This window comes from Macaca fascicularis, chromosome 10 (genome assembly GCF_037993035.2).
Source record: "Macaca fascicularis isolate 582-1 chromosome 10, T2T-MFA8v1.1".
Taxonomy (NCBI): domain Eukaryota; kingdom Metazoa; phylum Chordata; class Mammalia; order Primates; family Cercopithecidae; genus Macaca; species Macaca fascicularis.
In genome coordinates, this window is record NC_088384.1 from 94,947,202 (window position 1) to 94,967,937 (window position 20,736).

The 20,736-nt window shown below is 45.4% G+C and overlaps 1 protein-coding gene across 5 annotated transcripts in view; it reads left to right on the forward strand.

The window, feature by feature from the left end:
• PPP1R16B (protein phosphatase 1 regulatory subunit 16B) overlaps positions 1 to 20,736 on the forward strand; it is a 122,317-nt gene that overhangs the window by 20,099 nt on the left and 81,482 nt on the right. For 4 of the 5 annotated variants that reach the window (XR_012419376.1, XM_074005314.1, XM_045362972.2 and 1 more), the window contains exon 2: positions 11,053 to 11,402. The exons of the other annotated variant lie outside the window; for it this stretch is intronic. Coding sequence is in view for 3 of the 4 variants with exons in the window: in XM_074005314.1 (XP_073861415.1) it covers positions 11,153 to 11,402 (250 nt within the window). In the remaining variant the exon portion in view is untranslated. The remainder of the gene's footprint in view (positions 1 to 11,052; positions 11,403 to 20,736) is intronic. 5 annotated transcript variants of the gene reach the window in all.

Genomic DNA, 20,736 nt, shown 5'->3' on the forward strand with positions numbered 1-20,736 from the left:
AGAACAAATACTTGCTAACATCCATATGGAGCAAAACATGGGCTGCCCTCGTCTGCTTGAGTTCCTAGAGTCTGGATCTAGTCACCTTAACAGGTGGAGTACAGTTCTTCCTTTGCCCCCTAGGGTGGGTTACTGGAAAAATTCCGACATGAACCTGAGATTTTCTTGATGCTTATCTACTGATGCCACGGTGAGTTTTTGCTGTTGTTTGGATGATATCCTGGGATTTGAGGGGCCTTTCCACTCTTATCTGATAACTTTCTAGATCCTCGGCTTCCCAAAGTGCTAGGATTACAGGCATAAAACACCATGCCCAGCCAAGGATTTTAATCAGTGGATACAAAGGCAACTATTGGATGCCAGGCTCTGAGGCAGCATGATGTAGAACAGAATTGCATACTCAGTATGCAGGCAGCTACTTCCCATCTCTTCAGCCATGGCAGGCTTTGCTAATTAATCACAACACACATTCTTCCCGTTATCACACATGGCTTCGTAATCCCTCTCCTCACAGTGCACCAAGTAGCCACCACCAACCTAAGTGGTGGCACAACAGAGGAAAGTTTTGTCATGAGTGTCATGCTGGGAGAGAAAGGCAGGGATTAGAGGCCACCCCCAGCCTACCCGATGTGAAGGGCCATCCCCTGTTTAATACCTGTGTAACCCAGGAGTGTGTTCCGTAGCCACAGGTGGTCTCCTTTGGAAAATGATCCCTCCAGCTGCAAAGGGAGTTTTTATCTCCCTGTGAAGGGAGGGGGTGGACCACACTCCCTCAAGCCTGGAGAAACTGTTTGTAATTTAACTCCCGTTTCCCCAAGCTTAGCTATTACATAAGCTTCTTTAGAAGACAGGCTGTTTGGTTTAGCACCGTGACTGTGACTGACTAATGTGTTTGTAGACATCATGTCAGCTTTGTGAGTGCCCCTGTCCTTGGCACCCTTGTTCCTGTCCCCTACGGCCTTCTCAACACTGCTGTACTTACCCACAAGTGTGTGGGCTTCCCTGGGTTGAAGATCTTGCGGGGAAGCTCAGCATGGAAGATGGGTGTGTTCATGGGTTTTCCTTTACCTGTTTGAGCTGTGGCCTCCTTTGAAGTTTTCTTGGGGCTGAGCCTGAGAGAGCGGCTTCACCCTGACAGGCAGAACCAATCCAAATCATCAATCAGTATCTGCTTAAAATGGGCCTTGCAAGTTGTGTAGCCTGGTGGTTACCAAATGCTGGGTGCAGATACGCATGATAGACTGCTTAGTCCCAATACGATGCCGTCCCCTGCAGGCCAGGATTGGGGCTCACGGGCCTTCACGGGGCCAGTCCCATCTACCACCCAACATAGACCTCTAAAGGCCATGGAGTTCCTGGCAGTGGGGACTCCAGCATCATGCAGTGGCTGGACTTTGTTGAATTATCACTGTTAGACAGTTTATCCTCATGCCAGGCTGATCCTAGTTGTTCTTTTAAAAACTTATTCATGTATTTATTTTTTAAATGATTTATTTTTATTTTTTATTTTCAGAGACAGGGTCTTGTTCTGTCACCCAGGCTAGAGTGGGGTGGTGTCATCATAGCTCAGTGCAGCCTCCAACCCCTAAGCTCAAGTGATCCTCCCACTTCAGCCTCCCAAGTAGCTGGGACTAGAGGCACACGCCACCACACCTGGCTAATTTTAATTGTTTTTTTTTTTTAGAGATGGGGTCTTGCTATGTTGCCCAGGCTGCAGATTCCACTTCTTCATATTACCATGCCTGAGCCTCACTGTGCCCTCCAGAGGCCTGGAACAAAGCTGATCCTTTCTTGTTGCCTTTTGTTAACACCTGGTCCTCTGCTCCCAATATGGCCCAGCCAGTTCAGACACAGGTCAGCAGGTCTGTTATTGTTCCACTGCTGGACATGATGACCTGATTCTTTTCCTGGGACAGCTCAAGATACATGAGTTGTTTCATCTTTGTTCTTGTTGAATGTGTGGTTTTTGAATCCTGCCTCCTCTACCTTCAGCCTCCCCAATACACACAAAGTCCTGCCAAATGGGGTTATATAGTCAATGGGCTTCAGGGGACAGTGACAAGTCAGAGATCTGAATGAAGGAGCACAGCTGGGAGAATTGGAGTTACAGAGCAGGCCTGTGGGGATCTGAGTTTCACAACCAATTTAAAACCAGGAGATCTGTCTATGATGACAAGGCCCAAAGTCTAGAAGGTTCATCCTAGCAGGAGTAGGACAATCAGTCCACAAAAATCCCATGGGAATGAGATTAGGGGAGACAACAGTGATTTCTAATTCAGGTATTTGGAGCACCAAGGGCCCCAGAAGTCTCTTTGCTCATGAGTTAAAGCATCTTTATGCTTGAAAAAAAAAATGCTATTATTCAAAGAAGTGTGTTGTGGGAGGGCGGGGGTGTACATCCTTTAGGAGAAAAAGTAGGTCCCGAGTGAGATCCCAGGAGTAGGAAAGCCAGCACTGTTTGTTTTGTTTTCTTCTTTCCCTCGTGCTCAATGGTACAGGAAACATAAGGAGAAAAGGACCCATCGCCTTCCTCCAGGCTGCTGCCAATATTGTGTGGAGAAGAATAGCTGAAGAACATGAAAACAAATCTTCACATTTCCTTTTAACAGTGTGAACTTTGAAACACTTTCTGACTCATATTTTAAAATCTCTTAAATTTGAATTCACCTTCCTTCGTGTTGTTTTTCTCGAGGTACTAGGCTCGAGTTCAAAGATGTGTCAACCGACTGCTCTCCCAGAATTAAGAAGGAACAAAGCCTGGGCCCCCTTCTCCTAGCCGAGTGGGCAGCGCTTCTCTGAGAACCTGGCTTTGACCTTCCTACCCTTCCTCAAAGCTGGGCCTCACCTCGGGCCTGAAGGGCCAAGAAATAACCATTGTAGGGGTAAGAGAAGGTATTTGGTAATATGCCTCAGCGAGAGGCCATTCATTTTGCTACAAGCAACAGTTGCCTCTGGGGTCCCTATTTCTGCACCCCTAAAAACATCGTTGCTGTCTCTTAAGGTGCTTTTGGCTACAGGTAGCAGCATCCAATTCAACCGGCTCAAATAATAAAGGGGCTTTTGTTGGCTTGGATAACTGAAGTCCTGCGACCCCTTAGTTAAAGGACCCTGTTCCCCTCTGGTGACTGCCAAGCACTGGCTTCATCCAAAAGCCAGCTTCCTGCAGGGATGGTGGCAAGATGGCTTCCAGGAGCAACCCGGTGTTATGCTGCCAGTTCACAGCTTGTGAGAAGAGAGAGCTTCTGATTGGGCCAACTCAGGACACGTGCCTAGCCCCAACCAATCACTGCGGCGGGGCTCAGGTGGCTGCTGACATTCTCTGGCCCATCAGGACCCAGCACTGACTAATAATGTGGGAATACACAGATCACCACCAAACCAGTGCCTCTGTAGTTTTCCCAGAGGTGTATTTAGTCCCCCAAACAACTCTTGTAATAGTCGTCTTTCTTTTTTGAGGGTGTGGAGTGTGAGGAGTTCTGTAGTACATCCTGCCCACTTCCCTGCCATACTTTGGGTGGTGCTATTATTCAAAGAAGTGTATTGTGGGAGGGCTGAGGTGTACTCTGCCATACTTTCTTGCCCTTCCCTTAAAGGGTCAGCTCTCTGGAGCTGAGTCTCTGCTTCCCCAGATATGCACTGACTCTGTCTCTCCCTTTCCGGTCAACACAAGGAATGAAGTTCAGACTTTGTCAGACAACAGGGGCTGAGTTAAGGCTCTGGGGTAAGAGGTGAACACACCTCAGCGGCCTGTTTCTGCTTCCCCAAGGGTCAAGTGCCTTGGCCTCAGACTTCCTGCTGGTCACAATCAAACTATTTTTGTTCATCCACCCAGATGTTAGAAAAATTAAGTACCCTGCCCTATTTCCCCTTGCTTCTGATTTCTCTTCTCATATCACACCTACTTCCTGGATGACCTCACCCGACCTGGCCTCCACAGATCCCTCCCACAGATGTCTTGCCAGTCCTGGACACTCTGTTGACTTGTGGGCCCATGTGTCCCGTTCTCTGTAGGATGGTCCGTCTAGATTTTCCAATGCTGGACTTGCTATATCTCCATGGAGCTGGTTTTCCTCCAAATGAGGTCTTCCTTGGGGATCTCCTTTAAGTGTTGATGGTAACCCTTGCTCTCCCAGATCCTGGCAGTTTGGGCTGTGTTCCCATCACCCTCTGGGGCTTTCTCTGGAAGCGTGGATCGGTGAGCCCAGGTCTCACAAGGAGGCCAGTCTGCAGCCCATTGGAGCCATGGCTGCCGTGGGCTGCCTCAGCACCCAGGCCAGTGCCCTGTCTTGGGGCTGCCCCGCTGCTGTGTTTGCAGCACCATGGCAGTTCTTTAATTAGACCAAGCAGGGTTTTCTCAGACGGGGGTGGGAGGAGATGTGTGGGTCTATTGGGGGAAAGTAGGTCACCTGAAAACCAGTAATCAAGAGGGAGCTGTCCTCGAGCCCCAGCTCCAAGGAACCCAGAGGGGCGAGGTGGGAGGGGCTGGCGGGGAGGGCCAAGTCAGAGAAAATGTGCCTCTGGCCCCTTTTACTGGCCCCTGGGAGACATTGTTCTCACCTTTCTCCAGGGGGCTGGGCAACTGCCCTTAATTCTTTTGCTGGGAGTAGGGAGGACACTGCAGTGGTGCCTTCTGTCTGCCTGGGGCCTGCCACCCTGGGGCCCATGGAGGGAGCACTGTGCTGTGAGTCAGGCCCCAAGTTTAGTTACTGCTCAGCCTCTGTATCCTTGGAGCACGTCACCCACTCCTGTGTGTCTGTGCCATCCATCCACTGCACAGGGACTGTGTCTGCCTTCACCCTGCTGCCTCTCTAGCCCTGAGCACAGGCCTGGCATGTGGTAGGTGCCCCCTAAATATATGTCAAACAAAATAATGAGTTTATATGAGTGTTTCTCTTGTAAGATTATTGCCATGAGGATAAGTGGCAAGACGGGTTTCCCAAATGTCAGTCACTTATAAGTTTTGCCAACACTAAATGCCATTGTCATTAAATTTTTCTTTACTATCAACTTGATATTTCTAACTGAAATCGATTTGTTTAAAAAGGAAATTTTATATCACAACCATAAATAAACAGTAATTGTGAAAACAAATCCACAGGAAACAAAACAATGCTATTATATTCTATCCTAGATACAGTGGCTTGCCCAGGCCAGGAGCCTGAGGCCTGTTTTCTCTTTGTTTACAAGGAGGATTGGCATGGTTATAAAGATGTTAAGGATCTATTAGCATCGGACTGACACTTTTCTCTGGAGAAAGTCTGAAAGATTAAAAGAGAAGTGAAAAGTGTATATACCCTGCTGTCTGTGTGGGTCCATGTTACATCAAGACTTGTTCCTGTACTTTTGAAAATTTCCTTGGAGTGGATTCTCCTTCCACACTTAGGGAAGCACTTGACTGAGATGATGGCTGGGGAAGTTCTTTGAAAGGGATAAAGTGCTTTAACAGCATAAGTGATTGGTGCCATTACTCTTATTGTTACTTTTAGCATGTTTTTGGTACCTCCCACTCAGTGGTGATCAGTCATAATAATGAAGAAGTGAGTAACTATGTACAGGATCTGAGGGCTGAAAGACATCTCACCAAATACTTAGGCCAGTCTGACACGGGTGGAAATTTTATCCTCCAGTGAGTGATGAGGAACTTGCCACCTCCTGAGACAGCCGTTGACCACAAGTACCTTTGTCAAATTGCTTGTTGGACAGCTCTGGAGGCTGGTGTCTGTTCTTGGGGTGCACACAACTGCTTCCTTGTATTTCCTTGTTCCTCCAAATGAGGTCTTCCTTGGGGATCCCCTTTAAGTGTTGATGATAGCCATTGCTCTCCCAGGTCCTGGCAGTTGGGTTGTGTTCCTACTACCCTCTGGGGCTTTCTCTGGAAGTGTGGACAGGTGAGCCCAGGTCTCACGAGGAGGCCAGGCTGCAGCCCATTGGAACCTGGCTGCCGTGGGCTGCTGCAGCACCCAGGCCAGTGCCCTGTCTTGGGGCTGCCCAGCTGCTGTGTTCATCCTGCTCTGTGTTGGGGAAACTCACAGGCTCTCCTTCCTTTCTTATGCAGATTGGAGCTCTGGTTATTTGGAAACTGCTGTCTCATTCTGCCTAAGACAGAGCTTGCAAATTCAAATGACATTGGAGCTGGCAAATGATGTCAGTCAGTGAGGGCAGTCAGGCAAGAGTAATGGGGAGCATTGGGGACTATGGTAATGGAGAGGGTATGTGCCCTATCTAAAGGGGACAGCCCGACTCTACACCAGTTGATGGTGATGCCGTCTGAGTCCACTGTGGCCACATACCAAGATGTTCTAAGAAAAGCCGAACCTCCGATGTTGGATATAAAATCTCCAAGTTGTAAATGTTAGCAATGAATTAAAATATTGTAAAACATGGTGCGGACTTCGACCAAACAAAACAACAAACATGATGTGGATCGCAGGGGGACTTTCTGGTTAGGCCTGGCCCACAGTCACAAGTGGCTCATCACTGCCAACAAGACTTCTCTGCTCCTTTTGGGCTGGGCAGCCACGTCCTCTTTGGGCCATGTTTGTGCGTGTTGGTTTCCAGAGTTCCCTCCATTGTGGTCAGCCACTCTGTACACCTTTGAACGCTGCCTGACTCCCTCTCAGCTCATGTCTGCTCCTTTCAACTGGGGAAATCCTGCTTCTGCACTGAGATTCAGATCCATTGTCCTGTATTCTGGAGAGCCTTCCTTGAGAACCCCGGGTGGACTGGCTCTTCCATTATCTAGCTGTGGTATGTTGGGTAAATGACTTAATCCCTCTGTGCCTCAGTTTCCATATCTGGAAAATGGGCATGATAGTACCTAGTACTGCTATTTTATTAGGTTACTGGGATAATTAAATGGATTTATAAGATAAATTGACAGAGAGAAGGCAGAGCTGGTCCACATCCATCTCTGAATCAGGGCTCGTCACAGAACAGGACTTCATTAAATGTTTGCTCACTTGAGGAAGTGGAGTGAAACAAACTTGTGGTCTGCTAGCTCCCAGAGAGGTCTGACTATAATAATTATATTGGGTAGTTGTGAATTGAACTATTTTGAACTCCTTACTTCTTAAAAAGCAACCAAAACATCTATCTAAGTGGCTAAAATAGAAAGCAGTGACAATCCCAAATGCTGGCGGGGAGCTGGATCACTCACACATTGTTGGAGGGCACAAAACCAGCACAGCCATTCTGGAGAACAGTTGGGCAGTTTTCTTTTAAAAGTAAACATGCGGACAGGCATGGTGGCTCACGCCTGTAATCCCAGCACTTTGGGAGGCTGAGGCGGGTGGATCACGAGGTCAGGAGATCGAGACCATCCTGGCTAACACAGTGAAACCCCATCTCTACTAAAAATACAAAAAATTAGCCGGGCGCGGTGGCAGGCACCTGTAGTCCCAGCTACTTGGGAGGCTGAGGCAGGAGAATGGCTTGAACCCGGGAGGCGGAGCTTGCAGTTAGCCGAGATCGCACCACTACACTCCAGCCTGGGCGACAGAGCAAAACTCTGTCTCAAAAAAAAAAAAAAAAAAAAAAAAAAGGCAAACATGCGCCAGGCGCGGTGGCTCATGCCTGTAATCCCTATAATCCCAGCACTTTGAGAGGTCGAGATGGGCAGATCACCTGAGGTCAGGAGTTTGAGACCGGCCTGGCCAACATGGTGAAACCCTGTCTCTACAAAAATAAAAAAATTAGCTGGGCATGATGGTGGGTGCCTGTAATCTCAGCTACTTGGGAGACTGAAGCAGGAGAATCGCTTGAACCTGGGAGGCAGAGGTTGTGGTGAACCGAGATCGCACCTTTGTACTCCAGCCTGGGCGACAGAGTGAGATTTAAAAAAAAAAAAATGTAAACATGCAATTACCATATGCCTTATCACTTGTACTCTTGGGTATTTGCTCCTGAGAAACAAAAACTTATGTTTACACAATCTATAGATGAATGGAACAGCCTTAAACTGGAAACAATGCAGATGTTCCTCAATAGGCAAATGGTTAAACAAATTGAGGCCATCCATAAAATGGAATACTACCCAGCAACTAGAAGAAATGCACTGTTGATGCATGCAACAATGTGGATGAATCTCAAAGGAATGATGCTGGGTGAAAAAAAACAATCCTCAAAGGTTACCTGCTATCTGATTCTATTTATATAACATCTTTTGAAATGACAGAATTCTACAGATGGGGAACAGATTAGTAATTGCCAAGGCAGGGACAGGAGTGGGTTGGAGGGGGAGCTTAGAGAAGGAGATAGGTGTGGTTATGAACTGAGGTGGTAGATACATTGATACAGTTGCATAAAACAAAACACATCCAAATAAGTACATGTAAAACTAGGGAAATCGGCATAAGATTGGTGGGTTGTATCACTGTCAGGTTTCTGGCTGTGATATGGTATAGTAGTTTTCAAGATGCTACCACTGGGATAAACTGGGTGAAGTGTACACAGGATCTCTCTGTACTATTTGTTACAGCTCCCTGTGAATCTACGATGATCTAAAATAAAAACTTTAATTAGTTGAAAGTGCATTGCAAGTATATTCAAAACAGAAATCAAAACAAAACAAACAAAAGGCAACCAAAGCCAGCTAGCTTGTCTCCCATTGAGACTTGCCACTGGCTTATGTATGCTGAGGTCACACCCACTCAGACCCTGGGACTTTTGCCCTTTGGGCATTGCCAAGCCAACCCTTTCCACATTTTGCCTGTTTACTCTCTGGTCTCCGAGCTGGGAGAGGCGTGAAGAACGATCTGGATCTGACCCAACCTAGCACCTGAGGATTTAGGCTGAACCCTGCTCTTCACCTTCCGTAAAAAGGGCTTTTGGAGGGGCAGGTGATGCGGACGACCCAGGAGATTAACAACACTTCTTGAAACCAACCAGGGGCTAACCCAATACTCATGCGACAGTGGGCCACATCACACAGATGTAGACTCCTGCCATTCTTTCCTGTTACCCAACAACCCAAAACCAGCCTTGCCTGCTGGTTCACAGATGTGCTGCATTAACTTCTCCCTACCATTCCTCCTCCAAGCTTGTGTCTCATTGCTTAGGTGTCTTAACGTTTTGAGCCAGCTCTTTTAAAAAAATTATTTTTATTTTTTGTAGAGCTAAGGGTCTCGCTATGTTCCCCAGGCTGGTCTGGAACTCCTGGCCTCAAGCTTTCCTCCCACCCTGGACTCCCAAAATGTTGAGATTGCAGGCATTGAGCCACTGCATCCAGCCCCAGCTCTTTTTATTCCTTGCACCTGTAACTTCTGGGAGGTGGATAGGACACTTCGCAGGTGGAGGAACAGGCTTAGAGAGGATCAAGTGATTGTCCTAAGACCCTTTCCGTCTGTGTCTGAAAGTTCATAGAGTCTGTGCGGAAGACCAGCTGGCTTTACACTCTGAAATTTTGTTGACCTGATGTTGTCTGAGACTCATGAGAGCAAGAGATATAATTTTTTTTAAAAGGTCATTCAAAGAGAGAAACTTTAAGATTTTCTATGTCTCAGTAGTTCCGCATTTTTCAAACTTTTTGGTCTTAGGATTTCTTTAGTTCCTTAAATTGAGCACCCCAAAGAGCTTTTGTTTATGTGGATTATATCTGTCAATATTTATCATAATATAAATGAATATTGAGAAATTTTTAAAATTAGTAATAATTCCTTTAAAATAAACCATAAACCCAAGATATATTATAACAATATAATAATCTATAATATATTTTTATTAGACTGTTATGAAAGCATAATATATAACATTTTGATGAAAAATAGCTATTTTTCAAAACAAAAAAATTTAGTGAGAAAAGTGATGTTTAAAAATTTTGCAAAATTCTTTATGTTGAGCTTAGCAGCTGGATTCTTGTATCTACTTCTGCATTTAGTCTGTTGCAATGTCACTTTTCATATAGCTTTGGGAACCACTGTACACTCATGAGAAAATGAGTGGAAAAGGTTAGTAATATCTTAGTATAGTTATGAAAATAGTTTTGACCTATGGACTTCTTGAAATGGTTTCAGGGATTCCCTATGGGGTTCCCAGACCACACTTTGAGAAGCACTGCAATAGCATATTATTTCTTCTGGTCTGTTTCTAGTCCTGTCCATCCCATCTCCAGAACAACTTGCATCTCATAGTGATCAGAACAAAAGAGGCTTGAGCAGAAGTATCAGATATTCATAATTCTGAGGCCTTGGACGTTTGTATAGTCTCCAGATTTTGGGGGGTCTGCAGCCCCCATCATGTCCTGACCCTCCCTGCACCCCTTCTGGTTCTAGCACCCAGATACCCAGATCCTTAAAGTAGGGTGACTCTTGGCCAGGCACAGTGGCTCACGCCTGTAATCCCAGCACTTTGGGAGGCCAAGGCGGGAGGATTACAAGGTCAGGAGATCAAGACCATCCTGGTTAACATGGTGAAACACCGTCTCTACTAAAAATATAAAAAAATTAGCTGGGCGTGGTGGTGGGCACCTGTAGTCCCAGCTACTCAGGAGGCTGAGGCAGAAGAATGGCGTGAATCCTGGAGGTGGAGCTTGCAGTGAGCCAATATAGCGCCACTGCACTCCAGCCTGGGCGACAGAGAGAGACTGCGTCTTAAAAAAAAAAAAAAAAAAAAAAAAAGGTAGAGTGACTCTATACAAGAAAACTAAAAGGGCATGGTTCCTGTTAAATGGCTGTGGCTAGAGAGGCAGACAACCAAGCTATCCAATAGAGCTTTCTGCAGTGATGGAAATATTCTCTATCTGCATTGTCCAATATGAAGCATGTGGCGATTGTGCACTTGAAATGTGGATAGTGCAACCAAGGAATTAAATTATTTTACTTCATTCTAACTAATTTAAATGTAAATAGTCACAGGTGGCTACTGGCTGCTGCATTAGACAGCACAGCCAGACTTTGCTGATACTTACAGAGCCACTGTAAGGATTTGCACTTTTCTCAAGGAGCAATGGAAGGAAAACCTCAAAAGCGTTTTGAACACGGGGCGTTGGGGTGACAATCAGATCTGAGTTGTGGAGTCTGACACATGTGTTCATCTGTGTCTCCCTCCCTGCCACAGGCCCCACCATGAGGCCCCAGCCCCACCAGAGGCCCCGCGCTGCCCTGGCCCCCGGTGCACTGTGCTAGCCCCCAGCCAGGGCGTGGGGAGGGCAGTGGCCATGGCCAGCCACGTGGACCTGCTGACGGAGCTGCAGCTGCTGGAGAAGGTGCCCACGCTGGAGCGGCTGCGGGCCGCCCAGAAGCGCCGGGCCCAGCAGCTGAAGAAGTGGGCACAGTACGAGCAGGACTTGCAGCACCGCAAGCGAAAGCACGAGCGGAAGCGCAGCACGGGCAGCCGCCGCAAGAAAGTGTCATTCGAGGCCAGCGTGGCCCTGCTGGAGGCCTCGCTGAGGAACGACGCCGAGGAAGGTAGGCCCCTCTGTGCCTTGGCGGCCATGCAGCTGCCTTGGCCTCTGCTCAGGGTTTGGAATCCAGGTTCTATGCAGTAGACGTGTGGGCAAGGCAGGTCTGCAGACCCTCTTCCAAGTTCCAGCAGCCCCATTCCTCTTAGGAAGTGGACGTTCCTAGGAAAATCTTCGAATTTATCATAGACTTTTTTTTTTTTTCTCTAAGACAGGGTCTCGCTCTGCCTCCCAGGCTGGAGGAGTACAGTGGTGCAATCTCAGCTCACTACAACCTCTGCCACCCAGGCTCAAGTGATCCTTCCACCTCAGCTTCCCTAGTAGCTGGGATCACAGGTGTACTGCCACCATACCCAGCTAATTTGAAAAAAAAAAGTTTTTTGTAGAGATAGGGGTCTCATTTTGTTGCCCCGGCTGGTCTTGAATTCCTAAGTTCAAGTGATCTGCCCACATTGGTCTCCCAAAGTGCCGGGATTACAGGCATGAGCCACAGCGCCAGACCTAGACTTTTTGTTTAAACATCTTCATTCATTTTTATTTATTTATTTATTTGTTTATTTGTTTATTTATTTATACATAGGGTCTTACTATGTTGCCCAGGCTGGTCTCAAACTCCCAGCTTAAAGGGATCCTCGTGCCTCAGCCTCCCAAGCAGCTAGGAGTATAGGCAAGCCACTTTGCCCAGCTTTATTTTTTTGGGAACAAGGATTCCAGCCTTTGGCTAAGGAATACCATAATAACTTTCTTTCTCTCCCACAAATATTTGCAGATAACCACAAATATTTACAGACAACTTCTTTTGCATTACTTTCCTAGATATAGTGGTGAACAAGTTGGATCTGGTTTCTCCCCACCAAGAGCTCAATACTCATGGGATCTTGCATTTCGTAAAGCTCTCCTCTGTGCCAGACCCCATGCCTGGCACCCTCTGAATGCTGTTCCGTGTATTCAGTGTATGTAGCCTTTGCTGCAGTCATAAATGGTGTAGAGGGATGGACTCGGAAGTGAGACTACCTGAATCTGAAACTGGCTTTGTCAGTTCCCTGCATGAGCTTAACACGTAGACAAGTCTCTTCTGCTCTCTGTATTTCGTTTACACCTCTGTAAAATGGGGCTAATAAGAAAATCCACTTTAAGGGCTTGCTGTGAACATTAAGTTAGAAAATGCCTGTGAAGTTCCTAAACATGGTCCCTTATGCTGAGGAAGTGATTATTAATGTTTTATTTTATTATATTCATATATTTTATTTACATTAACAGAGGATGTCCATAAAGTCTGAAAACAGATATAGACAATGCTGTCTAGGACATTTTCACTCTGTAAAGTGAATGAGTAAATAAATATAAACAAACATGTATACACATTCGTATAATTTATATTCCCAGGTTTTTTTCTTTTTCTTTTTCTTTTTCTTTTTTTTATTTTTTTGAGATGGAGTCTCGCTTGTTGCCCAGTCTGGGCAGAGTGCAGCAGTATGATCTCGGCTCACTGCAACCTCTGCCTCCCAGGTTCCAGCAATTCTTCTGCCTTAGCCTCCTGAGTAGCTGGGATTGCAGGCGTACACCTCCATGCCCTGGCTATTTTTTAAAACTTTTAGTAGAGATGGATTTCACCATGTTGGCCAACCTGGTCTCGAACTCTTGACCTCAGGTGATCCACCTGCCTTGGCCTTCCAAAGTGCTGGGGATTACAGGCACGAGTCACTGGGCCCAGCCTATGTTTCCAGATTTTATGGATACCTTGTACTTGTCATATTTAACTTAATTATATTATTTTTGTGTCTCATGAGCTAGATATCATGATCTGTACCATGTACAGTACTTTAAGAGCCATGTATGATAACACCCATTTTACAGATGGGGGAACTGAAACTCATAGAGGTTCAGAACCTTGACCAAGGTGGCAGAGTGGTATCAGAACCACTGGCATCCGACTCTTGTCACTGCCCTCATAGCCTTATAGGTTTGCTTCCTGTTGTAGGAATAAATGGAGGATCCACGATTTAACCACAGCCCCCTTCCCTGGGCTTGTTTGGAGGCGGTCTCGCCTGCTCATTGTGACCCAAGGTCTGTGCACCTCCCTGTTCCCCTGGGCACCTCTGGCCCATCCCTGTATAATAAACCTTCCTGGCTGTCCCTGGAGAGGCCTGGCCATGCTTCCTGGGTCCCTGCACACACCTTCCAGTCAATGAAAGAACAGAGAGGTGGTGGCATTTCTGGCCTAAGAGGTGCTGGGTTTTAGTCACCTTGCTCTTCAGGTTCTAGAACCTCTGAGAAGTGTAATTCCACTTCCACCTGGCTGCAGAGGGCTCTAGGAAACGAGCCAAGAGGCATCCCTGGAACTACTCTGCTGCAAGCTGCTCCACTGAGAGCCCGGGGTGAGCAGCCCTGGTGAGAAGAGAGGTGGAATCTCGGGCTTGGGGACATGGCCCCGAGGCTCCTTCCCACGTGCAGTTTGCTGAGTGATGCGGCAGCCCCATCCCCACGCAGTGGGTGGCTTGTCATGATGTCTAATTTTTGTTGGGGGCGGAAGTTCATCAGCTCTTCTCACCCCTCGTTATTGACTGACTTCTTGCCTGACAAAGCCCCATTGCCCCTCCCTGAGGGGCTCTGTGAACAGGCTGCAGGCTTCAGACCATTCTCCCAGCCCCCTGCCGAGCCCCTACCCCTTGCTGATGTCTTGTTTCCCGGTTAGAAGGAGCACTGGGTTGGGAGTGAAGGGGTCAGTGCCCCGCAGCCCTGCCTGTGACTTTGAGCAGCTTGTTTCATCTCTGTGGGTCCAGTTTTTTTGTTTTGTTTTGTTTTGTTTTGTTTTGTTTTTGAGACCAAGTCTCGCTCTGTCACCCAGGCTGGAGTGCAGTGGTGCAATCTTGGCTCACGGCAACCTCTGCCTCCCGAGTTCAAGCGATTCTCCTGCCTCAGCCTCTTGAATAGCTGAGACTACAGGCACGCGCCACCACACCCAGCTAATTTTTGTATTTTTAGTAGAGTTGGGGTTTTGCCGTGTTGGCAAGGCTGGTCTCAAACTCCTGACCTCAAAGTGATCCGCCCACCTCGGCCTCCCAAAGTGCTGGGATTACAGGCATGAGCCACTGCGTTCAGTTTTTTAATCTGTGAGATCAGGTTTTGAAGCTTGCCCTCAAGAGGGTACGGCAAGACTTAGACAAGGTCCTGGATGTGACAGTTCTTTGAAAATTTACCCTGAGACCTGTACCAGCATAGTGATAATGCACTTTATTTTGTTTTGTTTTTCACAGACTTTAATGTTTTTCAGAACCTAAACATGCACAAATACATTCTTCTTGTAAAAAACAATCAACATAGAAGTGTACAAAGTAAAAAGTCCTTTCTGCCTCTCCCTTCCTCCCTCTCTCCTTCCTCCCTTTCTTTGCTTCTTTTTGTCCATCCATCACTACTGTTGTTAGTGTGATATTTCTTTTCCAGGTAGTTTTTTTCATTTGCCTATGCATTTGTGGACTTCAGAGAAATATAGAGCCAGGTTTCTTTTTTAAAAAGCTTTTACATAAGTGATGGTATCCTGGACACATTATTCTGCATTTTCTTTCTTTCCTATCCAACAGTATATCTTGGAGACATTTTCATGCCAGAACATATACAGTACAGATCTGTGCCATTATTTTTATCTGCTGTGTAGTATTCCATAGTATGGATTCACCAGAATTTTCAAACTAGCTCCTTATTGATGCAGATCTTTCCAGTAGCTTTGCTTTTGCCACAGCGAATGTTTTATGTGCATGTGCAAATGTTTATTGAGGACAGATGTGGTGAAATGAGAGCGATGGATCTGAAGGTATTAAATTTGAATGAGAAAAGTGCTAGACTCCATGGGCTGGTCCCCCTGTCTCTAGGGGCAGCCAAGTGAGGGGAAGGGGCCAGAACACTGTGCTCTGTGCCAGGCCCTGGGGTTGGTTTGGGGGTCCACAGGTGCCTGGGTTTGGATGAGTGGTGTGAGGCTGCCATCAGTCAGCCCTTGACCTCACTGGCTATGCTCAGCTTCCTGGCAGCACTACAGAGCCTGCTGCTTCCAGCAGGCTAGAAACGGCTGCTTCTTGCTGGTGGAGCTGGTGTTTGGGAGGCTGCCGGGGTGTTAGCTCACAGTGGCGTGGGAACGTGGGGTGGCAGCTCCCCCGCTCCCCTGAGCTCACAGCAGCCTCTGAGTCAACCTCCCCCACCTGCCTGGGGAATGTGAGTTGTTTCCAGAGAAAGGCAGGCTGGGAACTCTGAGTTTCGTCCTCTGGTCCCATATTGCCTTTAGGCTAGTGTCCTTGCCCTTGGACTTGCCTGAGCCCCATGCTCACTGCTCTCACTGCCATCACCCTCTGCCCCAGGCAATGCCAGCTCCACCGAGATCCTCCCATATTCCCTGTGTTATCTTACCTCCACACCTTTATATATGCAATTCCCTCTGTCTGGGACACTCTTCCTGTCACTAACTTCTGTAACCCTCAGCTTTGAGTCCGGCGTGACCTCTAGGGAGCCATCCGTGAGCCTTTTCTGCACTCCCACCCCATCACTGGTTAAAGTAGCAACTCAATACGTAGCTGATGTTTACTGAGAGACAGTGTAGTGTCATGGCTAGGAGCACAGACCCTGCAGTTTGTCCTCCAGGATTCAAATCCCCGCTCTACCATTTACTAGCTGTGCATCCTTGGGAAAGTTACTTTACTTCTCAGTGCCTCTGTTTCTCCATCTGTAAAAATGAGGATGATAATATACCTGCTCCAAAAGTTGTTGGGGGGGTTAAATTAAGTTGATAAATGTTGAAGTGGTATGGTAAGAGCTATATAAGTGATATAAATTGTTGTTATTCTACACTATTATTCTACATTTACATAATCTATTATTACAGCATATTCTGATTGTCATCATTGTTATTATTTATCAGGTACTTTGTACCAGACAGCTTGCCTTACATATGTTATCTCGGTTAATCTTCATAGTAACTCTTTGAGGTTAGAGAGTCAAACCCCATTTTTTAAAAATAGCTTGGGGTTCAGTTGACATATTATACAATTTGCCCACTTTAAGTGTACAATTCAATGATTTTCAGTAAATTTACAGAGTTGTGCATCCATCAGTCACAATCTAATTGTCAAACATTTCCATCGCTGGGTGGGGTGGCTCACACCTGTAATCCCAGCACTTTGGGAGGCCCAGGTAGAGGATCGCTTAAGCCCAGGAGTTCTAGACCAGCCTGGAAAGTCCGTCTGTACCACAGGAAAAAAAAAAAAAAAGCCAGGCGTGGCGGCACATGCCTGTGGTCCCAGCCACTTGGAAGGCTTAGGCAGGAGGATCACTTAAGTCTGGGAGGTTAAAGCTGCAGTGAGCCATGATTGAACCACTAACCTGGGTGACAGAGCAAGACCCCATCTCAAAAACAAACAGAAAGCATTTTCATCATCCCAAAAAGAAGCCTCATGACCATTTGCAGTAACTCCTGGTTCCCAGCCCCAGGCAACCATAATCTACTTTCTGTCTGTATAGATTTGCCTTTTCTGGACATATTATTTACATGGAATCATATAATATATGATCTTTGTGATTGGCTTCTTTCATTCAGAATACTGCTTTCAAAGTTCATCCTTGGTGTGACATCATATATCAGGGTTTCATTCCTTTTCATTGCCCCATAGTATTCCATTGTATAGATATACCACATTTTGTTTATCCATTCACCAGTAGGTGAGCATTTGGATTATTTCTGTTTTGGGGTAGGATGAAGAATGCTGGTAAGCAAATTTGGGTACAAGTCTTCGTGTGGATATATGTTTTCATTTCTCCTGGGTCATCACCTTGGAATAGAATTGTTGGGTCATATGGTAAATTATGTTTAACTTTTTAAGAAACTGCTGTACTGTCTTGGAAAATGGCTTCACTGTGTTAATTCTCATCCCCCCGTTTTACGGATGAGGAATATGAAGCTCAGAGAGACTAAGTCACCTGCCAAGGTCTCATAGGTTTTAAGTATCAGACTCAATCCCAGGACTCAAACCCAGATCAGTTGTCTCTGAAGCCCATGTATTTAACCACCAGGCAGTTCTGTACTTCCTGCTTTTGTTTTCACTAGAAAAGCAGATAACCCTCAGTTGTGGTTCTAATCTGTGTTTGTTTTGGCCTTAGGCATCCTGGTGTTTCTGCTGGCCTCTTAGGCCCTTTGATTTGGGGGCCCCCAGATAAGCTCTTTAGCCCCAGATATAACTCTTTCTAGGGCCACAATAGCCCAGCCTCCCTTGAAATCATCGAATTTATGTTAAGTTGTTAGAGACTTCTGTTTTTCTCTCAGAATGTGTAGGGTTTTCTTTATGGAAATTCTCATTCAAAAAATGTTTGAGTGATTCTTCTGTACTCTAAATTTAACTCTTATTAAATTTAATGATTTTTCTCACTGTAAAGGTTTTTGAACTCTTTTTTAAGCAGTGGAAACTTTTCTTTAAATGAGATATTATTCAGAAGCCCAATATGTAAAACAAAGGAAGGAGCTGTTGTGACTGGGGTCAGATGGGTGGGGTGCTCAGTCATCCCTGCCACCTGCAACCCCCTCCCCCGCCCCCAGGCACAGCACAGGACACCAGGGCCCTGCCACCCGCCTCTTAAACCATTGGCTCATCTACAGGAACTAACTCTGACTTTCACTTTTGGTGATTTTGAAAAGGGAAGTTTCTTTTCTTCTAATTATTAAAAAAAAAAAAAAACCCTATTATTGTTATAGAAACTTTTAGAAGTACAGAAAAAAGAAGCATTAAGAAGAAGATAAAATCACCCATATTCCCACTGAACAGCAACAACCATTGATTATATTTTGGTATTGTTGTGTCAGGCAGCGTCCTGGGAGGAAACAAATGGTGATTTTATATGGGGCGATTTGTGGAAAGTTTGATGAAGGGGCAGTTTGTAAAAGGTTTAGGGAAGTGGTCCTCAAACTTTTTGGTCTCAGAGCCCCTTTATATTCTTAAAACCTGAGAACTTCTAAGAGCTTTGGTTTAACTGGGTTCTATCTACCCATATTTACTGTATTTGAAATTTAAACAGAGGCATTAAATATTTATTCATTAATTAAGTCAGAGTGATAAACACATTATCTATTGACTATCTGCTTCTGCGTAGCAGATGAGCTCAAAATTTAGCAGCTTAAAACAATAAACATTTACTGCCTCACACAATTTATGTGGCTCAGGCATCCAGAGCAGCTCAGCTGGGCGGTTCTAGTTCAGGATATCTCATAAGGTTGCAGTCACTTCAGGATTTACCTGGGGCTGGAGAATCCAACTTCCAAGATGGCTCACAGGCATGGCTCTTGGCAGGAGGCCTCAGTTCCCTGCCATGTGACCCTCTCTATAGGACAGCTCCACTGTTCTCTCAGCATGGCAGGTGGCTTTTTTCAGAGTGAGTGATCCACAAGATAGAGGAATCCACAATGCCTTTATCACCTCGTGTTGGAAATCATGTACCATCACTTCTACCATCTTTTATTCATGAGAAATGACTCACTAGGTCCAGCCCACACTCCAGGGGTGGGGAATTAAGCTTCATCTTTTGAAGAGAGAATTTGTGGACATGTTTTAAAATCACCACATGTTAACATAAATATTTTTATGAAAAATGATATTTTTCAAAACAAAAAAAAAAGCAATGAGGAGAGTAGCCTTGTTTTATATTTTTGCAAATCTTTTTAAGATCTGGCTTAACGGAAGACAGTTGGAGTATCTTATCTGCTTCTGCCTTCAATCTGTTGTGATATGTTATTTTGGTTGAAGTAAATAAAGAAAGTCTTATGTAGTTGGAAAAGGGAGGAAATATTTTAATTTGCTTTTTCAGATATTGTGGATATTCTTTGATACTACATCTAAACTCAACAAGTAGTACTTTCTTAAAGGTTAGTTGCAGTGCAGAATCTGAAGCCATATCAATTTACATCAAAATCCATTGGTCTGTCTTGCATTTTGAATGGTTCTTTTACCCATGTGTACTTTTTTTTTTTAAATGTAATGTAGTGGATCTGTTAGAAAATATTGGTTCACTTTACCCATGTGTACTTTTTAAAAAAATGTAATGTATTGGATCTGTTAGAAAATATTGGTTCACTGAGTTATACAGATCTTCCAAATGTTGACATGTTGCTTTATACAATATAAGAAAATGCATAGTTTCAATACCAGTCTTGCCATACAATTATTCAAGTACTGGGAAACTCAAGTTCATGGTAGCTATAAAAGTTTTCTAAAATTTGGATTTTTGCTTAAAAGTTCAAATTCTATCATTGGTAACAAATGCTGTTAGTTGTGAGAAGATCCATTTGCCCTTTTTAGGAAAAAAAAAAAAAAAAAAAAAAAACACTGCCTGTTAAATACTCAAGTCTGAATAACCATTGTTTGCTAGACATCCTTTAAGTAAAACGAGTGCTCCATGAGAGAAGAGGCTAGCTTAGCACACAGCTTCAAAAATGGCTCAAGTGGGCCGGATGCGGTGGCTCACGCCTGTAATCCCAGCACTTTGGGAGGCCGAGGCAGGCGGATCACAAGGTCAGGAGATCGAGACCACAGTGAAACCCCGTCTCTACTAAAAATACAAAAAATTAGCCGGGCGCGGTGGCGGGAGCCTGTAGTCCCAGCTACTCAGGAAGCTGGTGTGAACCCGGGAGGCGGAGCTTGCAGTGAGTGGAGATCGGGCCACTGCACTCCAGCCTGGGGGACAGAGCGAGACTCCGTCTCAAAAAAAAAAAAAAAAAAAAAAATGGTTCAAGTATTGCAGTTGGAGACAATGATTATTCTTTTTTTGAACTTCCCATTTTGTCACATGGAATGTTAAAAGGACGTATACTCAAGGATTAAGGTTTCATAAAATTGATACATTTTACTGCTTTATCAAGGACATTTTTAAGGGAAACTGGTATTGATTTTTTTTCTTTTGATTGCACATACAAAACAATGAAGTTGGTGATTGCTAGTACAGCTTGGTGCCACTGAGTTAATTCTATTAAAACAATAGTAGTTTTACCCACCATTGCTTTTATACCATCAGTGCAAATGTCAACACAGTGGAAAATGCAAGTAATTTCTAAGTGTTACTGTGAAAATCATTTTGATGTTTTAATACCCTGAAAGAGTCTAGGGACCACTTTGAGAACCACTGGTTTATGGGGGTCAACAAGGAATGGGGCAATACCCTGGGATAGCAAAAGTTGGGAGATCTTACCCACCCCACCCCACCGCCCCCCTGGGCCTGAAGGAGACAAGGAAATGGAACCTACTAGAACCTAAGGCAGGTACATACGGTACATATGGGAGAGGGTTGACTAACAGGAGCGGTGGCTGCCACTCCAT